This window comes from Canis lupus, chromosome 3 (assembly GCF_011100685.1).
Source record: "Canis lupus familiaris isolate Mischka breed German Shepherd chromosome 3, alternate assembly UU_Cfam_GSD_1.0, whole genome shotgun sequence".
NCBI classification, from domain to species: Eukaryota; Metazoa; Chordata; class Mammalia; order Carnivora; family Canidae; genus Canis; species Canis lupus.
This window is the reverse complement of record NC_049224.1, coordinates 60,418,135-60,443,127: the sequence shown is the minus strand read 5'-3', so window position 1 is coordinate 60,443,127 and position 24,993 is coordinate 60,418,135. Positions and strand designations below refer to the sequence as shown.

At 56.9% G+C, this 24,993-nt stretch overlaps 1 protein-coding gene across 46 annotated transcripts in view; it reads left to right on the top strand.

The window, feature by feature from the left end:
* The window catches only part of ABLIM2 (actin binding LIM protein family member 2), a 141,850-nt gene that overhangs the window by 67,282 nt on the left and 49,575 nt on the right, over positions 1 to 24,993 (top strand). For 34 of the 46 annotated variants that reach the window (XR_005357162.1, XR_005357163.1, XR_005357161.1 and 31 more), the window contains exons 7-11: positions 8,050 to 8,137; positions 10,948 to 11,006; positions 16,074 to 16,130; positions 17,701 to 17,778; positions 23,567 to 23,713. Coding sequence is in view for 43 of the 46 variants with exons in the window: in XM_038533109.1 (XP_038389037.1) it covers positions 8,050 to 8,137; positions 10,948 to 11,006; positions 16,074 to 16,130; positions 17,701 to 17,778; positions 23,567 to 23,713 (429 nt within the window). In the remaining 3 variants the exon portion in view is untranslated. The remainder of the gene's footprint in view (positions 1 to 8,049; positions 8,138 to 10,947; positions 11,007 to 16,073; positions 16,131 to 17,700; positions 17,779 to 23,566; positions 23,714 to 24,993) is intronic. The other 12 variants (XM_038533141.1, XM_038533147.1, XM_038533140.1 and 9 more) reach the window with 1 other exon arrangement.

Here is a 24,993-nt window from a genome sequence, read left to right as displayed (position 1 = left end):
ACAGCATGTGGCCCTGACTTTCTGACAGAGTGGGGTCTTCAAGGCTGGTCTGTAGGTCGGCGTGGGTCAGTGTTGCATCATATTCCATCAACAGACTATTCTGGAATTTAGTAAGCTGACTGTGACTTCCTCTCGTCCCTTGATGCCGGTCCTTCTGACAGTTGAGCAGACCACAGCGCCTGCATTAGTACTTTCCACGCACTGCCTGCTTTTGCAGGGGTGGGGGTCTTCGTGGTTTTCAGCTCTATTGGGGCGTATGGGTCACATGAGGAGGCTGTTGGCATTTAGTCTGCGGGCATCTTGTACGTATCGTCTTGTGTGGTGACTGTAATATTGATACCTGTGTCCTCTGAATATGTGGACGGAGACTATGACTCTACTGGACCTCATGGCACTCTACATATTAGGGACAGGCCCCGCCTGCCCACTGCCAGCAGTTCAAAGCACTTGTCTCTTGTTTCTTGCAAAGGTTATTCCAGACCTTCTGCTCTCTCCTGGGCTCCCCACCTCCCATGTGTGCTGGGTCGTCGGCTGCTCCAGGCAGGTGGCAGAGCCAGATGTGAACCCAGGCCGCCCGGGCTCCTGGCGCCTGTCCCTTCCCCAGCATGCCACCTCTCGCAGTGTGTAGACATCAGTTTGCACGTTGTGCCATCTTGCCACATTGAAACACCTGATGGTTGAAAGTGGGGTGCGTCCTAGGCTCAGGTGGGCTGAACTATTGTTGCTGTGGGTGTCTGGACCTAGCCTGACCCGCTTCCCAGCAACCGAGGACCCCAGCCCCTGCACCCCAGGGCGAGGGTGGAGACCTGACCCCAACCCTGCTACTTGCTCTGAGCAAGCACTGTGCTGAGCAAGAGAACATTCCAGTATCTCGGGGATTCAATGAGAGATCGTCTGTGAAGTGTCCCCCAGCTCAGGGCTGGCTCTGTGGTAAATCCTGGGGGCTGGGGGCTTCCTTATTGTCACCAGGTCATCCGCAAGCCTCCCTTTGATGGATCCGGAAGGTGGGGTGATCCCCGTGTGCACTGTTCATCCCTGATACTTAATGCTGGGCCAAATATAGAATGTGGGGGTTCACTGACTGTGAACGGAGCCCCTCCTGTGCGTTCTGGTTTATCATCAGGAAGGGACCGTCTTAATTACAAAGAGCAGGGGAAAACAGGTCAGGATTTTCCTGCTCGTCAGTGGCAGAGCATAAAGGGCCTCCCAGGGAAGATTAACGCTTTTGTTTTCGCCTCCCATCGGCGAGTTCCCTGGCGTGGCTGAGTCGGCGGGCTCTGCAAAGCTCTGAGCATCCTCCTCGCCAGGCGGCAGCGGCAGCGGCAGCGGCGGCAGCGGCGGGCGGCAGAGACGAGCCCGACTCCGCAGAGGGGGAGCTGCCGCCGCCACCGCCGCGCCGCCACCTAAACTTGGCCAGGAGCGTGCGCGCCCCGCAGGGTGGGTAGTGGGCTCTTGGGGCCGGCGGGTGGCAGGTGGCAGGATCCGAAGAAGAAGGAAAAGGATCCAGACCTGTGACTGAAGGCTGAGGGTGCCCCTGCTCACGGTCACGTTGCCCGTTCCTGCTGACCTGCCCGGGGAGTGGGCCCTGGAGACTGGCCGATCGGACTGGGCTCTATTTCGAGGACCCCGTGCAGGTAGGAAGCCTTGCCAGGCGCTTCGGAGGGCTGATGGGGAGGCTGAGGGAGCCATGCCGGGCTGCGGTGGGTGGGCTTGTGGGGAGCTGGACAGAGCAGCCATGTGAGACTCCCCAAGGCACCTGTCACCCCTGGCAGATGCTTGTCATGCTCAGAGCTTGCCTGTCCTCGGAGCCCGGGCAGGAGAGGAGCCCAGGCCCCCTTCCCCGTCAGCAGGAGCCATCAATCTGTGCTGCGTCTGTGTGCAGTGGGCAGAATGCCATCTCGATCCGGGCGCCAGCGGCGCCTGCTTGTCCGCCCGCCCGTGAAATGTGCATTCGGTGGCCACGGTGGAGCCTTTCCTCCCGCTTCCCGAGTTACTCCTAGTTATGTAGCATCGTCTTCCCAGGGCCTTCCCCCATCCTGCGTGTCTCGAGGCATCTGTCCTGGGGAGCCTGCTCCATGCTGGGGTGCAAGTGGAGGAGCCTCATGGGTCTGGGGGGGCCTTGGGAGGGGCTCTGCTCCCACCCTATTGCCAAGACGGACGGATGGACGGATGGCTGGGAGTGTGGGGCAGGCCGGGGTGTGGGGGCAGAGGAGGCTCCAGGTTGGAAAGAGCTGACAGGTGGTGACAGGATTGTCTGCCAGGAACCGTGATGTAACCAGACCAGCTAGACCCAGAGTTTGATAAGGAGGTGCTGAGTGAGGGGGAGTCCCTGGCTCAGTCCTCGACTTCACCCCACCCCTGCCTTGTTCTCTGTGAGCTGGAGCGCTTCCCTGCACAGGTGGGAGTGGCGGGGGCGGGGATGGGCCCTGCCCTCCTGGTAACCGCTGCTGTGCTGCTGTCAGCCCCACCTGCCTGGTGCAGCCTGCCTGTCTCCATGGTAACGAGAAGCCCAGGGTCCCTCTGGGACCACTCATTAATTCCTCCCTCTCTGTCTCCCTCCCCTGCCTGCCTCCCCTTCTCTCTTCTTCAACCCTCCACGCACCTACAGACCCTCTGAACACTGTGTCTCCCCCACCCACGGCAGCCCTGATGGGAGGGGGGGCCACACAGGCAGCTCCACCCTGGGTCAGACAGCCCCTAAACCTTCCTCCATTTCCAATAAACCATCCCCTAGGGCTGCAGGACATCGGGTATTTGCTTCCCCGTCTTCCCTCGGTGTGTTCCATTTTACCTTTGTGAGCTGCTATGACTTATATCATTGGGAGAAAATAAACCGTATGTTTCAGAAAAATAAAGGCATTTCCTCTGGACAGAAACACATGCAACTTCCCAAAGCCTCTACTTCTCCCTCTCTTTTTGTAATCTGATGCATGTGTTTATTTAAAAAAACATATTCAGAAGGAATACCTGTTTATCATGAAGTAAACTGAAGAATCATCCGTGATCCACGCCATCGCCCAGACTAACTACTGTTAGCACTTAAAAATCAGTATTTTAGATTGTGCATACACACACATGGACACACACGGACACACACGGACATGCACACACAGACATGGGAGTGTACTGACTGGCTTTTAGCCTGATACCGTGCCCCTGCTCAGACATCTAACATCAGTTCAGAGCCTGGGTCCCTACCCTTCCCATCGGTCCATAACAGTGTCTACACTGGCATCACTGTGCCCCCTGGTCTTCTGGGTTTGAGGTACCAGGGCATGGGTCCCAGTGGACATCTTTGCTGCAGAGCATCTCAGCAATGTGACACACTAATATGTCCGTGAATACACCCAAGGGTGGAACAGATGATCTGTTCCCAGACTCATTTGGTCAGAACTGTCCTCGTGTCCTCTGGGGACCACTTGACAACCAGCAGCAGGCACCTGTCGCTATGGGACACCACTCCTGCATGTGGCTCTGCCGCGGGGTCTGGGGTCCAGGGAGGGCAAGGGGACAGCATGTGGATCAGGCTGCATGGTGGGAGAGAGGGAGAAGGAGAGAGAGCGGGCGAGCCGTGCCAGCCTGGTGACACGTGTTCCCGGCAGAGACCCCAAGCCAAGAGTGATGGGGAGAGTGGGGTCAGCCATGGGGAGCGTCAGGGGGCGAGGTCAGGGGCTCTGCGTAGGGGGCTGTGGGTCTCACAGGGCTTCGCCTACAGGGCCCTGCATGCTGAGGAGCGGGGCTCTTCTGGGGGGAGGTAGCTCCTGGGGGTCTCATGGCAGAGGCGATCTGGGAAGGGAAGGGTGTGTGGCTGCCGGACGCTCCCCGGCGGCATCTGTCCAGTCCTGCTGAAGGCTTTGATTAGCTTCACGGTAAATTTCATGATCTCAGTGCTCACCGGTGGTTAGGTCTTTGAGATCTGGCTGCAGTTCTGGCCATTCACCAAGGAAACGAAAGCTTTGAGTTGGACCGGAAGATGCACGTGTGCAGCCCCCAGGAGCTGGCTGGCCGGGGCGGGGGACTCGTGCGGCGGCACAGAATCCAGGGGAGCACTTGGAAAGCACAAGGTGGGGGTTGCGGCCTGTGGTCCAGGGAAGAGAAGGGGCCAGGGATGAGAGCACACCTGCCTCCCACGTGCCGGGCATGTCACTGCCTAGGGCTGTCCCTCTGTGCGGCCCACGGCCCGGTGAGGAGGGGTGGGGTGGGAGTTTCTGGAGCCCAGAGATATTGCCCTAAGTCCCAAGCTCTGGCCGTGCCCTGCGTGTCGTGTCAGTGATGGGGTGCACGCCAGCCCCTCCGCTCTGACTTGGTACAGCGGCGCCTTCTGTGAGCCTGGGAGCCCGCCTTCCTGGTTCCTAATGAGCCTCGTTCTGTCTTATTAAAGATGACAGCCACTCGTCAGAAGGCACAGACATCTTTTTAAAATCACGCACTGCAGAATCTCATGAGCTTTTAATATTCTTTAAAAATCTGAGTCATCGTAAGACCTGCCTGGTGAGGGGCTGGGCTGTCTACCTGGCTGGGGGCTGGGTAGCTGGGTAGCTGCACGGAGGACGCCCCAGCGATGGACGCTCCAGGCCGGCTGTGCTTCGTGTATTGGGAGGAGAAATTGGGAGGAGAAGCCCTGAAAGTCCAGGGGCTGCTCAGTGTTCTGATGATATGGAACATCCGGTCACTGTGGCCGCTGGGAGAGACAACAGGAGTGACACTGGGGACCGATAGGTACAAGGAGCGAGGGCAGCTCGACTTTTGACTCCAGAGCCAGTCTTCGATCGCTGGAGCTGCTGCAGCCTTTCTGGGCCTTACATGTGGAAACCCCAGGCGGTGTTCATCACAGTGCTGGGGGCCCCATGTCTGCCATCCAGGTGCTGGCCCAGCCCTTTTGGTTCTAGGGAGGGCCCGCTGCCTGCCCTGCAGATGGCCACCTTCTCCCTGGGCCCTCACGGGAGCTCTGGTGCCCGCTGCCTGCCCTGCAGATGGCCACCTTCTCCCTGGGCGGAGACGGAGCTCTGGTGTCCCACCTTATAGGACATCTTGGGGCCCCACGGGTCAGCACTCCATTCCTAAGGCTGAAGGATATTCCGTTGTGTGGCTAAACCACAGTTCATTTGCCCGTGTGTCCCCCCACCCCCCAGGGGCCTCTTGGGGCTGTTTGTACCCTGGAGCTGCTGTGAAAACTGCTGCCTTGGACACTCCGGTACAAGATACGGGTGCCCTTGCCTTCATTTTTCTTACGCTCCGGAGTGGAACTGCCGGGTCAGATGGTGACTCTGCATCTCACTTTTTGGGGCGCTGGCAGCCGCACCCACATTGCCCCCAGCAGGTGCACAGGGGCCCTCTTCGCCCACATTCCTGCCGACATGTACCATCCCTTTGGTTTTCCCTCGATTATGGCCACCCTGATGGGTGTGGAGTGGTGTCTCGTGGTGGTTTGGACTTGCCCTGCCTCCACGACAGTGCTATCGAGAGCCTTGTATATGCTTCTTGGCCACTTGTGTATCTTCTTTAGAAAAATGTCTATTTGAGTTCTTTGCCCCCTTTTTAATTGTTTGTCTCTTTGTCGCTGAGCTGCAAGAATTCTTTATACGTTCTGGATGCTAAGCCCTTATCACATCTAGGGTTTCAAATGCCTCCTCCCCTTCTACAGGTTGTCTTTCCACTTTCTTGACCATGTCCTCAGATGCACAACAGTTTAATTTTTGTGAAAAAACAAAACATGCCTATTTTTGTTGCTGCTGTTCATGCTTTTGGTGTCAAATCCAAGAACGCACTGCTAAACCTGGAGTGGCCGAGAGGCACTCCTGTGTTTTCTTCTAAGAGATTTATAGTTTTAGGTCATCAGTCCATTTTGTGGGGTTTTTTGGTGTGTCACATAAACAGGCATGCACGAATCCTAGGTGTGCAGCTTGATAAGTGTCCACAAACTGGACATGCCTGGTGACCAGCATCCAGATCAAGAAGGAGAACGAGCACAGCCTCCGGGACCACCTCCCGCCTCCCCGGGGCAGCTGCCTCCCTGACTTGAGTAAAGGAGACTCGTCTGCCTGGTTCTGTACTTGGTACGGATGCAACCTGTACCCTCCGGTGTCGGCTTCTTTTCTCCCTCCTAGGTCCTCAGGGTCTGAATGTGGACACTCCAGGCAGGGTCTGGGCTGGGAAGCACGTGAGGCTGTGGTCAGCACCCTGGACCCAGGCCGGGGTTGGAAGGGCACAAAGGACTGTGCTCCTGGGCTGCTGCAGTCCTGCCCCACCAGCTCTGTGCTGTGTGACCTTTCTCCACTCAGTCTGCCTCTCTGTGCAGCAGGTGGAACATGAGGATAGTAATGTAGCTCATAGGGCTTCTGGAGGGTGAGGACAAGGTAGCATGTGAAAGGGCCTCGAGCTGTCGAAACGCAGGTGGAGTGGCTGTTAGTTTTGGGGGCTGGGGCATTTGCCAGATCTGGGTGGGAGTGCTTCCCTAACAACAGGCCCTGCCCTTCACAGCGGCCTGGGGCTGCATCTCCACTCTGTGTTAATTCTCATCTGTCCCCTTGAGGTTTCAAGCCTGTTGTCTTAGAAACCATCCCCATGGTTTTCTGTCTTCCTACTCAGGTGTAGATGGCAGGGTCTGCTTCCCTCCAGGGAGCACTGTCTCCTCCAAGTGGCTGTCACAGAACTGCTGTTTGAGGCCATGGGAAGGCGGCCTGGGTGAGGTGGGCGTGAGGACAGTTCAGAGGTCGCAGGGTTTAAAATCACTGAAACGACCTCTTCACCCTTGCTCTGCCTGGGCCAGTGCTGCCCTGCGACCCGCTACCCAGATAGATCCCCGCAACTACCGGTTCCTGCAGTGGCCCCGGCGAGGCCCGGCCCTCAAGGGGCTCCCTGTCTAGCTGGGAAGAAGAAACCAGTGGGAGCCCAGGAGAGGGACTCGACGGAAGCATGCCGGGGAGGCTTTCAGGAGGAGGTGGCATTTGAGAGGAGATAAAGAACACTGAGGGCCGCAGGTGGAGTGTGGGTGGAAACAATTGGTGCACAGGTGCGAGCCTCCAGAGCGGGCGGGATGACAGGATGCATCATCCTCGGGTTCCCCTCGGGTTCCCCGGGAGGAACCCCTACACCCAGATGCGTTGGTGGGCGGTGCCGCCGGGCACATGCTCAGGAGAGGCGTGTGTTCTGGGTTCCTCCTCCCCAACACAGGCATCACCTTGGGGCAGATTTTCACCGGCTCAGCCGGGAGGGGAGGAGAGTGAGACCCTTGTGCTCGTTTTACCCCATGACTTGCTCATCCCGGGACGTGGTCGTTAATAAGTCACATTCAGGGAGTGGCCGTCAGACTTCTTCCCGGAAAGAGTGGGACGTGGCGTTGGCACCACAGCGGGCAGCCAGCTGCCGCCCGCCCTACACCAAGGCTGAGAATATTGCCGTGCAGAGGTGCCAGACGCGGTAGTTCGGGTGATTCTGCTGTGTCCTTACATCAGTCCATGTAATCAGCTCACGTTATGTCCGTGTTAATCTTTTCACCTAATTTAAGGGATGCCAAGGATTATAAAAGCAGTAAATACTAATTGAGAAATTTGAGCAATTTGGAGATGCGTAAGACCAGGATTAATCATCTTACACCCCTCCCCTCTGGTGCCTCTGCTTGGGGAGATCATGTTAGCCTCAGCCTTCCCTCTCCCCTCCCCTGCCCCCAGGTACAAAGACGGTCAGAACCTGGCCCCCCTGCCCTGTGAGGGAGGCAGATCCATCGAACATGGAGCCCGAGGAGCTGGGTGACACCCCTGCTCCCCTGGAGGTTGGGCGGTGCAGCCGGGTGTCTGCTCCCAGACGTGGCCCCCCGTGCACGTGGCCCCCGGTCCGCATGGCCCGCTTCCACACCCAGTGCCCTGGACAGCCTGGCAGTGCTCATGGGACCCAGACTCTCTCTGGAGCCGTCTCGAGCCCCCAATGGATACGGGACACAGCATCCCCTCCGCATCCCCCGAGTACCCTGCGTAGGGTGTGCTGTGCCCACCAGCCAAGTGTGGCCGCTTCAGCTTTGGTAGAAACACGTCTACTTCGTTGTCTTCACAGGCAGGAGAAAAACACTACCACCCATTGTGTGCGCTATGCGTCAGGTGTGGCCGGATGTTTGCGGAAGGCGAGGAGATGTATCTTCAAGGTAAGGACAAAACCGCACCGCCTGGTCCCCTCGGGCCCATACCACGCGCCAGGTGTGAGCGGGTGGGTCGCCTTGTTACCTCGCTAGCCGGGAAGCCCACCCCCCAGCCCGGCGGCAGCGTGTGGGAGGCAGAGCCACGGGACCCGGTGATGGCCTGGGTGTGGGGTAGGGGGTGCCCAGGGCTGCTCGGCCCCTCCCCAAGAGGATGGGTTTGGGACGGAGACCTCCTCTCTTCAGCCGCTATTTCTTTTCAATGATCCCTCTGTGTCCAGTGGCCCCGGAGGCAAGCCGAGCGGGGCTGGACGGACGGGAGAGCCACTCACAGGCTGTTTCATGACCTCATGGGGCGGCCGTCTTGAGGCTGCGTGTCAGACAGGCCTGCCTTTCTGAGCCGAACCTCGTGGGGTGATGTCAGCCAGGGCGGCCTCGTCCCCAGCGTCCCCTCTTGTTCCTCGAGTGTCTGCTGGAGAGCCCATGAAAGGCGTCCTGTGCGCTCCTCCCGATGCTGCTGGGGTGTCTGGGTGGGAGGGGACCCCCCTGCACCGGCGTTGTGCACCCCTCCACCATAAATAGCGCTTTCAGGCCTTCCCGATGCCCAGCACAATGGCACTGGGACGGCGGCCCCCGGCCTGAGCTCGCCATCAAGGGGGACCCAGTCTCAGGGAATAAAGACGCTCTTCATGGCTCTGGGCTGAGGCTGGCACCCCATTCCTTAAGCGGGCCCTGCCGTGACTTTCCCAGGGATATGAAGCCAGTCCCATCCCTTCTCCCAGCCTCAGAGGTCCCAGTCGGTGTGACCAGGGGTGGACCGAGGGCAGGGGTTTCCATCTCCACACGGTGGAGCACCAGAGCCTGGGTGTCTGGCCCCCGCCCCTGCCTGGACACCCTGAGACCCTCTGCCTGGCCCACTCCATCAAGGTGTTGGTGATGAATCCCATACAGTGGAAGCTCTGAAGAGCAGGGGCCCCAGTGAGCCTCATGGCCTCCGTGGACATGGAGGACGCCCACGCATCCCCACTACCACAGCACAACCTACCGGGGTGATCCCTTTCCAATAAATATAGGACGCTCGTTATCAGGGAGACCCACATGAAAATAACACTTAGAGGTTGTTTTTCCCCAGTGGGTTGATTATAAAGCAAGGGCATGTCCCCGTTTTGATGGATCAAGGAAATGGGCCTCTTATCTGGCAGATTGTGGCAAACATTGGGAAATCACCAGTTTGCATCAAGAGCCTCAAAAATGCCCATGCCCTTGGAGCCAAGACTCCATTTCTAGGAAGTCCTTAAGTAAGTAAGAGAAATGTGCTAGGACTTGCATGCCAGGGACCCCCACCTCCCCGCTAACATGACTTTAGAAATAAAATAGCACAACCAGTGGGCGAGCAATAGATAAACCCTCCTCTCCCTGTGTGGTGGAATGTCCCACGGCCCTACGGTTATGCTTTGATTTTTAATTATATGGGAGAACTGTTCTGGACATCTTAAACAACAATCATAGGGTACAAGACTATGTTTGTACAGCATTATCCACATTCTCTGAAAAAAGCACAGGAAATGCTAGAAGGCCACCTGAGCCGCGTGGGCAGGAGGTTGTAGCTGGTTTTAATTTTCTTATTTATGCTTTGTTGGGTTTCTTTAATTTTTAATAAGGAATATCAATTGCTTACCTATTACTCTTGTAATTGTAAACAGCTGTTAAAAATGAATGTTTTACACACACACACACACAAACACGCACACACACGACTAAATCGTGGTCTCCCCAAGAGCTCCAGGCCAACACAGATGTTTAGCCAGGGAGGGGCAGTTATAAGTTAGATCATGTGGGCTGGAAGGCTCTGCAAGAACTAGGATGTCGCTCTTCCCTCACACACACTTGTAAGTCCCTATTACATGTTAGGCCCTCTGTGGCTTGTCTGGGTTGGCGGGGAGGGCAGGTGAGGGAATGGGGCAGAAACAGCCCCTTTCTTGATGGGCCGTTGAACCTAGATGGCAGCAGAGTGGGTGAGGGGGTCAGGCTGAGGTCCAGGGAGGCCCCAGAGGGAGGGCAGGCGCTCCGGGCCCTGAATGATGGGGCTCAGGGAGGGCTGACGTGCACTGAGGCCACCCTGCACAAGATAAACCGTGGTCGTACAGCTAGTGCATCAGCCATGGTCAGCGACGTGGCGTCACGATGGCCTCGTGAGGTAGGGATGGTATCGGCCCTGTTTGCAGATGGGAACAATCTGACACCTCGAGAACCTGAGCTTGAATTAGGAAAATTCAGGACATGTGGGGCTCTTGTTACCTTGATGGTGCTGGATGTTGGCATGGGTGGCAGGGCCGCCCTGGCTGCTGGGGAAACTGAGGCAGGACGGGCACAGAGACCCAGAGTGTTAGTGACAGGGTCGGAGCAGTGCTGGAAGCTTGTGTCCGGCCTCCGGCCCCCAAATCTGTTCTCTACCCCACACCCCAGTTCCCAGCCAAGGCTCCCCATCCTGCCGCCCATCCAAGAGCTCTTGCCTCCGAGTCCCCATTCCTGAGCTGGTTCCCACCGCCCCAGCTGTGCACCACACACAGGGGCAGCCCGTCCTCTCCCCTGTCTCTGAATTAGAAGCACCCTGCCACCCCTCTTCTACGAAGCCTCCTCTGGATGCCGTGATCTCCTGGGGCAGGGCAGTGGCCTGCTTGCCCCAGGCCCAGCACCCACTCCAGCACAGAGGATGGGTGGGTGAACGAGCGTCCATGTGCACCCCACTTCTGGCTTTCTGCACAGCCCTGCATCGTGGGCAGAATCACTGAACCTCCCTCTCGGGAATCTGTCCGCAGGTTCCTCCATCTGGCACCCGGCGTGCCGACAAGCAGCCAGAACTGAAGACAAAAACAAGGTTGGTACAATTTACTACTTGCTCCAGCGCGTTCTTCAGCGCCCGCGTGTGGTCACCGGCTTTTGTCCGTTCACGGGCCGGTGGCGCCGGGGCCATGGGCTAGATGGCATTAGCCCAGGGGTGCCGAGGTGTGCCAGTGGGTCAGCTGAGGGCGGTGCAGGCTGGGGCGGGGCACCTCAGCGCTTCCCGGTCCCGGCCCGCCGACCTCTCCACTGGCCCAGCGGGCATGAGGGCTGCAACAGTTGGGAACCCCTGTGACGTTAGCGGCAGTCCCAGCACTCCCCGGACCATCCACACCTGTGACACCTGCTGCAAGTTTGAGGGGCCCCAAATTGCTCTTATTCATTCGTGGGAAAGACTCACAGACTCACCAAAACTGTTAACATTCACAGTTAGGGTTTATTACAGGAGCGGATATGCATGAAGTGAGCCAAAGGGGGAGGCGCGGGGGGCAGGGTCCGGGAGGGTCCTCTCCCCGGCAGATGGGACCTGGTACTTCCCAGCCCATGTGTGACCGATGCACCGAAGATTGCCAGGCCGGGAAGCTCTGTGTCCTGAGATCTTCCTGGGGCCTCGCTGACTGATTGGTTCATTGATTGGCTGCCACAGGGTTGATTTCACTGTCCAGGTGGCCGACCCCGGACGCCCCCACATCACGTGGCTGATCTCTCCCGCGTGGCCAGCCCCGCCCCTTAGACTGTTGGGTGTGGCTAACCCCCTCCCTGAACGAACATGCTGTCCGTGGACACAGATCACCCCCAGGGCCGCGGGTGCAGGCCAGCCCTCCATCTGGGCAAAGTCAAATTCTTCACCGCTCAGAGACACAGCTGGGCACCAGGCACAGATGTGCAGCTGTGAGGAAAGAGGTGGGCACAGGTGTCCTCTCAGGACTGACTTTCCTGGAAGAGACAGTAATTAACCCCTACACAGGCAGATTTGCAACAAAGGCAGGTGGTGGGAGAATGAGGACACCACGGGATGGGATGGAGGTGGGGGAGGCAGGACACATGGTCAGGGAAGGCCTCTGGAGGAAGTAGGATCGGAGCCCAGCCTGCAGGATGAGACCTGGCAGCCCTAGAGGGAGGGATCCAGGCAGGACGGACAGAGTCCCCTCGCCCATTAGCTCTACAGCATGCACACCACCCCATTGGCAGGCCCGAGCCAGCCCCATCCCCAGAACTAGCAGGATTTGGGAACTTCTGGTGGGGCTGGATGGAATCCCCCCGGATTCGGGCCTCTGAGGTTCACCAGGATGTTGGCTGGTGACGGAGACCCAGGAAGGCCCAGAGCCTGGGAAGGGACCCCAGGGGGATTGGGTGGCCAGGCCCACTGCTCCCCATGTGCACAGATGGCACCTGTCATCATTTTGGCTGAATTCCCAGAACTGTAGCCCAAATTAAAGAACATTGGGATGGGGCCAAGAGCGCCTGCCCAGCCTTCTCCCTGCCCCCCTGCTCCTCAGTTTGTGGGACCACAGCTGCTGCCCCTTTGCCTGGCCTTTGGTCCCCACTGCCAGGGGGCCCTCACATTGAGCATGTGCAGGATGGCACCCATCCCAAGGCCCCACACAGGAGGCTGTGTGAAGGTGAGGAAGGGGACAGATCCACATGACAGCCGTCTCCCAGCTCCAGGGACACAGAGCTGTGGGGACCACAGGAGGAAGCTGGTGACTATAGCTGTTCTGGTGGCTGCTGTTGTGAATGACCACGAATGTAGTGGCTTAAAGAACCATAAATGGGCTCCCTGACTTGTGGAGGCTGGAAGTTGAGGATGGGTCGGTGGGCTATGCTTGCTCTGGAGGCTCCAGGGAGAGCCCCCTCCTCCTCCATTCCCATGTCTAGAGGCCCTGCATCACTCAGACCCCCCTCTGTCTGTCAGTACATGTGCCCTGACCCCTCTGCCTTCCTCACAAGGACCTGAGATCCCGGGGAGCCCACCCATGTCATCCGGGGTGACCTCCAAACTCTGGCTCCTTAGTCACATCTGCAGGGTCCCTTTGGTCACTGTGGGTGACCACTGCATGGCACTATGTTCACAGGCATGGGCTTGCTCACAGATGATGCACCATACCTAGTTTGTCACGTCCAGGACCAGGGTCACAGTAAGTGGTGGGCACATCACGACTATGCACCATTGTGTCAGATGGCTAATACAGCCCACAGTTCCCTCTATAAGCTTCCCTGGGCCACCCTGGGCCTCAGAGATGAGCCAGGCAACATCCTTGACCCTAACGTCACACAGGGTCCTGACCTTTGTCTGTGGGACTCCTGCCCGAATCCCAACCCAAAGGCCTGCCCGAGGGACCTAATGGAGGGAGCCCATGTCTGAGAAGCCTCCAGGCCCATCTCCTGAGAGTGACTGGGTTAGGATGGGGGCCCACGCCCATGGCTAGCCCATTCCAGGACAGGTGGGGATGGTCAGACCTGCTCCTGGATTCTGGACCTGGCTGTGGAACTGGCTTTGGGGCCCACAGGGAGTCAACCTGTGGTGACCGCAGCCACTGGCCCAGAGGAAGAGAGGCCCCTCTGAATGCTGGACAGGGAATAAGAAAAGGGTCATTGCCTAGCCAGGGCTGGCTTCCTGGGCTGTGTCTCTGCAGACGCCTTGGAAACGTCTGGTCCCCTGAGAACAGCTGCCCCCTTGGTGCTGTGCCCCAGGGCTGGCGCAGGGCCTGCCCTCTGTGTCCTGGGACAGGATCCAGGCCCCAGTCATGCCCTGCTTGTCCTGCATTTCACCCTCCTTCACTCTGGCTCCTCAGAGCCTCCTCTGTCTCGCCTGAGAAGTGAGAATAGACCCGGGGCGGGGCCGGCAGTGAGTGGACGGAGCAGGCACAGATGGTGTTCCCTGGGCACACGGGTCCCCTTGGAGATCATCCTCCCAGCCAGGCTGGCTGCTCCCAGCCTGGGCAACAGGAAGACGGAGCTGTACTCTTCTGTGTTGTTCATTTCATGCAAGCCAGTTCAGGAGCATGAAGCAGCCAGCCCTGGTCAGCTGCAGGTCAGCTCGGCCGGGCAGGCCCCTGAGAAATGCAGCAGAGGGGGTGCAGGCATTGCTAACTCTCTCTGAAAGTAGCCCCCCCACCTCAGGAGGACCTGGCTCTACTGCTACCTGGTAACCCAGACAAGAGCTAACTCACCATTAACTGACCAGTAACCAGTCATTTAACAAGTGCTCCTCCTTGTGGCTCTGGGACCAGCTCAGTCCGTGCCTCTGAGTTGTTCTCCAGCAAGAGAAGCCAGCACTGGGATTCCCTGTGAAGATGGGCTAGGAGCGGGAGGCCCCTCTGTCTTCCCTGACTGGATACCCCTGGTGCATGGCCACCCCTTGGGACACGATGGCTCCTGGGTGTCTGCTGAGGGTGCCCAAGGAAAACCTTCCAGAAGGCTGTGGCCCTGATTGCCCATCCCTGGTGCATCTTTGGTCATTGGGTCATGTGATCATTCAACACACAGCCAGCCGCTGAGCGCCTACTGAGTATCTTGGCTAGCTGGTGGAATGCAGAGATGAGAAAGAGTTGTCTAGAGGTGCCCCCTGACAACTAGTGGGGTGGGCAGGCTCCGGGGTGCGGGGTGCTTCAGGGGCGACAGGGAGGGACAGAGCAACTGAATGGGGGCCTAAGGGGTGGAATGCAGGGAGGTGATGTCTTACTGGAGCCGAGCCTCGGCAGGTGGTGTTGGAGGTGAGTCACAGGGCCCGGCCTTTTCAGGCTCAAGGCCTGTGCCTGTGGAGCCAGTGATCTGAGAGTCGTGGCAGGGGGTGGCCCCAGCCTGCCAGGTGGCTGGAGAGGCACTCTGTGCACGGTGAGGGGGGCGGGTTAGGCCAGGTCTGGGGCAGGGTCGGGGGGAGCGGACTTGGTGGGAGGGAGGCAGCCTGGGCTGGCCTGGCCGATTCCATAGGCTGCGAGCACCATGGCTGCAGGTTCAAGAGGCAGTGCCCCCCCTTTCACCCTGGACACAGAGGTCTCAGCTACCCACTGTGGGGGGACCGGCCGGAGAGGCCCAAACACAAGGGCGTGCTGGCCGAACGTGGGTGACCACAGAATTCCTAGCGGCATCCTGGGGAGGTAGAGCAAGCCTCCGTGCTGCAGCCTGGCTCTGCCTCTGCCCCGCTGTGTGACCTCGGGCTCGTGGCTTTAACATGGAGATGAGTGGGAGTCGGGTCCCTCGCACCATGTCAGTGTGACTTGTATGTGACCCCATGAGAACCAGGCTGTTACAGGACTGTGCCTGCCTGGGCCAGGCTGAGTGGGGATGGGTCTGTGGGCCAGCAGCCCGGCCCTGTCTGTCTCTGTGGGTGTGAACAAGCCCCGAGAACACAAGTGGGTATTGATTAATTGTGGGGCTGCTTTGGGCATATTGGAGTCCAGATAGAAAGTGAGAGAAAGCCGGGGACCCCACTCCCTCACGTCTGGGGATGGACAGGGCATAGAGCGTGAGGGGCTGCCGGCTGGGGATGCCTTGCACGCACTGGAGCACACGCAGGCCCAGCAGCCACTGAGGCAGCCCAAGCGCCTGGTCAGGGTGGTGTCACCCCCGTGCCGGGAGGCACTCCTGAGCCCAAGTTGAGCCAAAGTCAAAGTGAAGACAATTCATCAGCACTGAGCCCCCAACATGTCATCTCTCGGGTTAGATCCTCAGAAAAGGAAAGTTTAGGAAGGTTTTTCCATCTTATAGAGAAGGAAGCAGAGACTCAAAGGGTTTTTCCAAATGTATAAAATGCATATGGACCTCATTTGGGGCCAGTAGGGTGGGCCACCGGAGCACAGGCCCAGGGGGAAACATACCTGTGAGCTGTCTGGGGATCCTCTCTGCAAATAGCATGTGATGCTGTGTCTTACCTGGAGAAAGCCAAGGACTTGAGACTCTGTGGTGGGGTTGGATATAGCTGGGGCCCTGGGAGACAAAGCAGGTCCTGAGGGGAAGGGGCGGCCCCACACCTGGTCCTGGAGGAAGCTGGCCATGCATAACCAGGAGCTTGGGTGGAGGGGGCAGGCCAGCACTGATGCGTGGGCAGGTAAGGAGGTGAGCCCCAGCATCACCCCCTCTTCCTCTTCTCTTTCCTCCCCAGATGCACGCCCAGGGTTGCCACCAAGTGTCCCGGGGCGCCACTCCCTATGCCTTACAGGTTTGTCCCTCCCACCGCCATGGTGGCCTCCAGTCTGCATCTCGTGTTGTCCTGTCCTTGGTGGTGTCCTGCTGAGTGTAGGAGGAGCCGGGTGTCATCCAGCTGGGAGGGGAGGGCTCCCCGGCCCATGTTAGTGTCCTGGGGCCACTGTGTAAAATGCTGCAGTCTGGTTGCTCAACCAGCAGAAATTTATTCTCTCCCAGTCCCAGAGGCTGAGGGTCCTGGCTCAAAGTGCGGGTAGGGGTGGCTCTCTCTGAGGCCTCCTTCCTCGGTGAGTCTATAGCTGCCTACTCCTGTGTCCTCACGTGGTCGTCCTCTGTGCGTGTCTGTGTCCCAATCTCCTCTATCATTTTTTTAAAGTATTTTATTTATTTATTCATGAGAGACAACACAGAGAGAGAGGCAGAGACACAGGCAGAGGGAGAAGCAGGCTCCATGCAGGGAGCCCGATGTGGGACTCGATCCTGACACTCCAGGATCACACCCTGAGCTGAAGGCAGGCATTCAACCGCTGAGCCTCCCAGGTGTCCCCCGATCTCCTCTATCTTATAAGGACCCTCATCAGATTGGATCAGGACCCACCCTAGTGACATCATCTTACCTTAATTACATCCTTAAATGCCCTCTCTCCAAACATGGTCCCGTTCCTGGGAATGATGGGTTAAGCTTCAACATATGAGTTTTGGGAGTCACAGTTCAGCCTCTGACATGGCCCTCTCCAGGCTGCTGGCACCACTGCAGAGGCTGTGGGCCAGGAGGGCTGGCAGCCAGAAAGGAGGCAGCAGCGGGAGCTGCCAGCAGGGTGGGGAGGCAGGTCCGGGTTCTTGGCTGGGGAGGCCTGGGAAAGCCAGGCGGTGGGTGGTCCAGTCAGGGCTGAAGCTGGAGCAGGAGGGGCGGGCAGCTGCCAGGTCACGCCCTGCAGGTGGGGAGAGACTCAGGCCAGGGAGTAGGACGAGAGGGAGAGTGTCCAGGGGTGGATGGCCCTGATGGTGGGGACAGAGGAGAGGCCAAGGATATCAGCACCTCAGGGGAAGCAGGAGATGTGCTTGGGGAGGGAGGAGGGTTGGGATGGACGTTCGAGGAACAAGTCACAGGGGTGGTGGCTGCAGACTCTGAGAGCAGCAGATCGGGCTGGTAGGACGAAAAATAACCCCCCAGCCCCATAACCTAGCTGGAAAATAACATCTCTGAGCAGCAAAATTCTGGGTAAAAGCGATGGCCTTTGCCATCAGAGTGTGCAGAATCACTTGAAAATGCATCACTTGCTCTTGTCCTTCCAAAAAAACAGATAATTTCTGTGCGTGCAAGCCGAGCGGTCATCAGAGTGTTTCCAACCATGCAGAGAGCTCACTGCTGTGCTTGTAGTGGGTGGCACCTGCTGCGTCTGTCTGATTATAGCTTTCCAGCAGCTCATTCAAGCCTGTGTGTTTATTTTAAGAATTCTTTCAACCTGCAGAAAAAAAAATCTCGTTACTGGCATTTCTATTGGAGTGTGACCTGTGATAATTGCATCTGGAAGGTTCTGGCATCAACATATTCTGTATTCAGTCTCCTGTCTCCTCCTTTCCAGGAAACCAGGAGCTCCTCAGAGAGCATCATTTCTGTACCTGCTTCCAGCACCTCGGGGTCTCCAAGCCGCGTGATCTATGTGAGTTGGAGGGCCGGGGGGTAGGTGGTGGGATAGTCGGGGCCTGGGGCATTGCTGGGGGTGCCCTCAGGGGCTGCGGTGTCCTCAGGCTTCGGGGTGCAGGGCCAGTATTCTCGCCACTGCCGTGGGGCACAGCCTGCTGCAGACTTCGTGAGGCTGACTCGGAGCCTTAGGTGAGGACTCTTGTGCTACCCTGTTAAAGGGCAATGGGGCACAGAGATGTGTTCACACTGTGGTCCACAGTGGTGTCAGATTAGTATGCTGTCCCTGTCCCGCTAAGGACAGCTAAGCTAAGGCTTGCCTGAATAAATAATCCTTGGGCGCACATGGGACTGGGCAGGCGCTACCAATACTGGTGCAGATCTGCCCCTGTTACCCTGAGTGGTGTTTCTAACATGCTCCTATGAAAAGCATGGTGAGGATAATTTATGTTACGCAATCCCATTTTTATTAGAGTGTATGTGCGTATGCATGTGTGTGTATGTGTGTGTGTGCGCGCATAGGGGTATATGTGTGCATAGGTATATGTGTGTGTGCATATGGGTGTATGTGTGCCTGTGGGTGTGTATGTGTATGAATATGGGTGTATATGTGTACAGGTATATGTGGGGTGTGCATATGGGTGTGTATGTGTGTATATGGGTATATGTGTGTATAAGTGTGTGCATATGAGTGTATGTGTACAGGTGTATGTGTGTGCATATGGATGTATATATGTGTGTATATGGGTGTGTGTGTATATGGGGGTGTGTTTGTGCACTGGGTGTGTGTACGTGTATGTGTGCATGTGTGTGTATACAGGTGTGTATGTGTCCATATGGGGATGTGTGTGTGTGGTTGTGTATGGGGATGTGTGTGTATGGTTGTGTGTATGTGCATATGGGATGTGTATGGGTGTGTGCCTGTGCACATGGGTATGTGTATGCATATGAGTGTGTGCGTGTGTGTATGTGTGCATAATTTATGTGTGCGGATTTTCCTGTAAGTACCAGACTTCATCATCTGGGGGAAGAGCTCCAGGACTCAAGGTGCAAGGAGAGAGAAGGGGCAAGCCCTGGATTGGGCATCTGGGCCTGGCTCCGCTCCTGCAAGGAAGAGCAGGTGACTTGGGGCACGTGGCTTCTCCCATCCCCCTCCCGCCCGGTCAGGACGTTTGTTTTCTATGATACAATGGGGGTTGGATTTGCTCTTCCTGATACCTTTTCAGCCCTGAATCTCATACTAGTTGGATGCAGAGGCATTCCTGACCCTAATTCTGATAGGTAACAATACCACATACTCTAGTCCTTGGGTGAGCATGACCGTTGCGAGCCCGGAGGGTGAATCGCAGAGTGGCGCTTTGTGAATGTGTGCTCAGAGGCTCAGAAAGGGGGTATGAAGTCATCAGACCAGCTGTGTCCCCTTGGGTGAGGAGCTAGCCTCTTTGAGCCTTGAGAGCTCATCTGTACCAAAGTGACCCACAGTCGCTGCTGTCCAGGGCCCACTGAGGGACTGCGTGGGAGCCCTGAGTGCAGCCCTGGGCTAGAAGGAGGACTTAGGAAATGCTCACCACAATGATCAGTGTGACATCTGTGCTCGTAGCTTGGCCGCCATTGCAAATAAATCTCAGAGACCAGGTGGCTTCAACCACAAAAATGTAGTCTTTCCCAGTCCGGGAAGCTGGGAGTCAGTGAGGCCCCCCTCCTGACCTGAAGTCTCCTCTCGTGGCCGTCCCTCTGTGCACGTCTGTGTTCTGATCTCTTCTTATAAGATCACCAGTCAGATTGGATCGGGGTCCATCCTAGTGACCTCGTTTGATCATAATCACCTCTGCAAAGACCCCATCTCCAACCGCGGTCACACCTGAGGTCCTGGGGGTGAGGGCTTCCACATACGTATCTGGCAGGACATAATTCAGCCCATGATGCCATCAACCTCATGGAAGATCCTAAATATGATCCCTGTTACTTCAGTCAGACCATATCTGTTGAGCGCTTCGTGGGGCGCCCGGTGTGGGCAGTGCTCACAGGTGGTTACTGTGTGGCCTGTAGTAACTGCTCGCTGAGTGTGAGCAACCCTTTTCAACAAACTGGTGTTTGTCAAGGACCTAGGTACTGTCATGACCGTGCAGTGAGCAGGGACACTGACCACTGTGGCCCCAGCTACTTTAAAGGCCCTGTGACAGTCCACAGTGGAGCTTACTGGGTGTGCATTCGACAAGGCAGATGGTATCAGCTTCGATAAACTTCCTGCTCGGCGAATACGGGTGCCCTGGATGCCAGTTTTAAACAGAAGTCCTTGAACAAGTTAATTTAATTCAGTCTCCTGCATCTGAACCGAACCCATGGAGGTGCAATGAGTGCAGGGTACAGCAGGGTGCATCCCACACTCTTCCTCCTTCCTCCTGGGGTCGCTTCACCCACTTAGATGCTATTCAGAGATGTGCAGAAATTTGCAACACAGCCTTGAACCTGGGAGCCTCCACCCAAGAGCACACACATCCAATTCCAACACGTGGGGTCCATGCACCATGGCCAGTGCCCAACTTGTCCACATCTGCCTGGCAGGCCACAGGCCAGAGCACCCCGGCTCTCCCCCCAAGATGAGGGTGGTGTGAGCACCCAGTCGGCACACACCCATGGAATCCTTCACCAGGGAGCTGTGCGTCTGGTGAAGCAGCCCTTCATCTCTCAGGGCTCTGCCCTGCTTTTTCTTTGGTCTTCTGCTGGTATCTGTTGCTGGCCTACTGTGCACCTGACACTGCTCAGTGCTGGGCCTCGGGAGGGTGCTCAGGTCCCCGAAGGATGCCAGCTGCTCGGCAGCCCTTCAGCGCAAGAGGAAATGGATAGCATTCACTATCCTACCAGCCAGAGTAGCCACTGCTAGTATTTTGGGGCACGCCCCTTAGGTCTCTTTTTTCTGTGTGTAATTTTTTTTTAACCCAAATGAGGTCATGATATTTTATTGTAACCTTTCTTCACCATGGCAGTAAATCAGTAACTAGGCATAGCATAAAATCAACATTATTACATGATAATGTATTATTATGACAGCTTATTGTGAGGATTCTGTGGTATATGGGCACATACTATTATTGTTTATTATGCTAGATGGAGCATGGGAGAGAAATAAGTGAAGAGAAATCTCATGAACACCTACATACCCCGGTGGCCTTCCACCAATTAGAGAGCATAGCCTGTTGTCACGACAACCGCCCCTAGGCTGGCAATGGGACAGGATGGATCTGTGAGCCTACGGGGCAGGACAGATGCCGGGGAGCCAGGATCAGAGACTCTTGTCCAGGGTGGGAGCGGGCAGTATTGGTGCCATCAGGCCACCTCTCTGATCCCTGCTGTTGGGGGCTAACCCAGGGCAGGGCCAGCCTTGCTGACCCGTGTATTGCAGGGCTGAGAGCCACAGGCGGGCATGTGCTCTGATGGTAGCGGGGCCCGAGGCAGGGAAGGGGGTCCATCTGCATAGGGACCTATGAGTGCAGGCCTTGCCTCGCCCCTCATTCCAGTGTCAGCTTTGATTTGATGTTCACAAAATCCAGCGGGTAGACAAGACATAGGTGATGTTCTCGTCTTGTAAAACAGCCCAGAGAATCCAGCTGATTTAACAAATGCCCCATGGATTTTACTTCAGTTTGGCAAGCATGTCCTAAGGACCTTGCTGTGCCAGGCACAGATTAGGGCAAGGAACTCTATGATGAATCGGATAGAGTCTTGGATCCCTGGGAGCTGCCAGCCCCAGAGCAGGGGAGACAGATGTGCCAACCAACGTCAGCACCTTTAAAGGAGACAAACATCCAAGCCGGATGGTGGAGGGAAACAGGGATGGTCTTTCCGAGAGGGGGACCTGGACGGAGTCTGGAAGAACCAGAGGGTGAGCTAGGCACAGAGGTCAAGGAGGGGCATTACTGAGACAGCAGCAGGTGCCAGGTCTTTGGGCTCCAGGTGGCTGGGGAGCTGTAAGGAGCTCCGCATAGACGGAAGGGTAAACCACTAGGATAAGCATGGGCATGAGAGCCTCTGAGGAGCAGTTCAAAAGTTCTGATCAAGGCCCATCCTGACTACAAATGACAGACTTAGGATTTGAGCTGAGGACTTCTGAACCCTGCCCAGGGCTCCACAGGGAAGAGTCAGAGGTCTGAGACATCAGATGTTCACTCTCAACCTACATCACAGATGGCAGTGTTTACCCCAGGAGCACTCACCAACTCATGAGAGCCTTGGAGTCAGGTGGTCTGAGAAGGCTTCCTAGTGGAGGTGGGCAGGGGCTACTGAACCCTGGCATGCGGAGCCTCAGGGGGAGCAGGCCAGGAATGCCAACACTGCATTTGGGGGCTGCAGCAAGGGCTTGCATCATCCACCTAGAGGGGCTGCCGGAAGATTTGCATTGGAGGGCAGTGTGCTGCTGCTCAAGCTCCAGAGACACAGGCCTGGCAGAGAAGAGAGTGATGGTGGGGAGCATGGCTCTGGAGTCAGACAACCCGGGTCTCTTCCCACCACCTACCTCCCTGGCTCTGTGACTCTGGGTGAGCTACCTATCCTCTCTGGGCTTTGCTTTCCATGTCTAGGAAGTGGAGTAACTGTGGGTGCTACCATCATGGGCTCACTGTGAATATTTGGTGAGTGAATAATGAAAGACTTAGCCCAGTGTCATCCCAGGGAAGAGCTCGTGGTGTCGGCAGGTGCTGTCGGCGATGTTTGTTCAGAGCAAGTGCAGCAGGAGAGCCAGGAGGCTCTACCAGGTCTAGATGAGAGCAGTTTGGGGGCATGAGTATGTGTGCCAATGTGTGACTATGTGTAAGTGTGTATGTGTGAGGGTGTGGGCATGAGGGGGTGTGAATGTGGATTGGTGTGGAAGTGTGTGTGAGCACGTATGCTAGCGTGAGAGATGAGTGAGAAAGTGAGCATGTGGTCTGTGTAGGAGGGTATGTGGTATGTCTGCAAGTGTGGGTATGTGAGAGGGTATGGGCATATACAAGTTGTGCAAGTACATGTGCTAGTGTGTCCTAGTATTTGGCCGTGGGTATGAATAAGTCCATAGTCCTGGGCACATCCTCTATGTGCATGTGCATAAGTGTATATACAGTGCTTGCATGTGTGTACACACTATATGTATACTTAAATGCACACATACACGTACATGTCATAGGTGTGCATATGCATGAATGTGTATGTGTATTTGCATGTAGACACATGTATATGTGTGTGACTTTTAAGGGTCTGCATATGTCTATTTTAACACGTATGTGTTTGCATGCTTACCCATATGTTGCCTGCATGTGTGCACATGTATGTTTGTATGTCGGTGTGTTTTCACGTGCTATATATTTGTGTGTACTCACACATGGGTGTATGTGTTTGTGTGCATGCACAATGCATGTTATGTGTGCTTGTGGATGTGTGTATGCAGATGTATCCATGTATTTGTATATACACACACACGTGGGCATTTTCACCTGTGCATGCACACGTGTCTAGGCCATGGACTGAGTCTCGCTGTGTGCTGGCTCTGTGCCAGGCAGCTCACCGGCTCTACCTGTGACCCTGGAGCTGTCCCACATAACCTTCCCTCCCGCTTGGGGAGGGAGAGAAGTGGAGGCTCAGAGAACACTCTTCCTTAGGACCCTGTGGTCTTCTCTGGCGGGGCCCAGGGACCCAGGCCCGTGAGACCATGAGGAGCCCCCGCGCGTGCCTTTGCCCCTGCATTTCCCCAAGCCTGCTCCTGGCCGTCCACGCGGCCGCCAGACCTGCCGCCCTCTGGGTCGTAGATCTACTGTGCCCTCTGCTCTCTCTCTCAGGCGAAGCTGGGCGATGAGATTCTCGACTACAGGGACTTGGCTGCTCTTCCTAAAAGCAAGGCCATCTATAACATCGACCGCCCCGACATGATCTCCTACTCGCCGTACATCAGCCACTCGGCGGCCGGCAGGCAGAGCTGCCACGAGGTACGCCCCCGCGGCGGGTGGTGCGCCCCGGCAGGCCCGGTCCGCCTCTGCCCTCTCTGACCCCCGCCTCCCGTAATCCCCTCTGGTGGCCGGTGCGCATCCCCCTTAAAGAGGCTCTGCTCATCCTGGCAGGATGGAGGGTGGAAATGTGCTGATGTTGGGGAAAGTGCTGAGAACCAATTGAGAGTCTCCCCGTTTTCTCAAATTTGGGATGATTCACATATTGTATAAAATGGATCCTTTTCTTCCTTCCAAAACATCCCTGGCCTGGCTGCCACCCCCAGCAGCTGGCCTGCCCCTCTGTCTCATGACTTCCTGGAGCTGGTTGGGCCACCTGTTTGGACCACCAGCGATGGCTTCCCTAGTGTCCCGTGGGTGGTGTCCTTCCCTGGTGACTTCTTCCTCTTGGCTCTTCTCCATTTTACATGGAGTCTGCTCCTGATTTTCACCCGTCTTTGGTGGTGTTCAGACTCGGGTGTGGCCATGGGGTCCCAATCTGCACCCACCTACCATGTGTCTGAGCTGTGCTGTGCGTGGGGCTTTATCATCCAGCATCTGGTCTGCGCTGCAGTGGACAGCCCTGGAAGAGGGTCAGAGAGGTCAGCTGACTTGGCCAGGGTCCCCCAAGTGGTGAGCCACAGAGCTGGACAAATCCGGGCCTTTCCGCCCCCTAAGACCACATGCTGGCTGTTTCCTTAATTGCCCTTCATGCTTCCTCTGAGACGCGGGAGATCTAGAGGCCTGGGTTCCACCCCTTGGAAGCCTTGGAACATCTCCTCCCTGGTTGGAGCTTGAGCTTTCTATGCTGACTGGCTCATGGGTCCTCAGCCAGAGGCAGGGCCACTGCGAGTGCCACATGTGCACGTGGCTGTGGAGCCTGGTCACCCTCTGTTCTGCTCCTTACGGGTCCCCTGAATGTCAGCACACAAACAGAGCACAGCCTTGCATGCAAGGAGGTGAGCCACACACAGAGCCTGAGCCGTGAGGTTCCCAACACCACATGCCTCCAACGGTGCACAGTCTGTGCACCACAAGTGCTTCCTGCCAGGGGGTGTGGGGACATGAGAAGGGAGGGCCGTGCGGTCCTGGGACAGATGTGTTCACACACTGAGGCTCTCCTGCCAGGTGCTGGACAGCCCAGGGGGACAGAAATCCTGTGTCTACTGGCCGGTCACACTGCCGTGGCTGAGCTGTGTCCGAACTGTCAGGGTCACCACTCACCCCTCCGGCCTCCTCACCCAACCCTGTCCCAGACTGTCCTGTGCGTCCTGTCGCCCCAC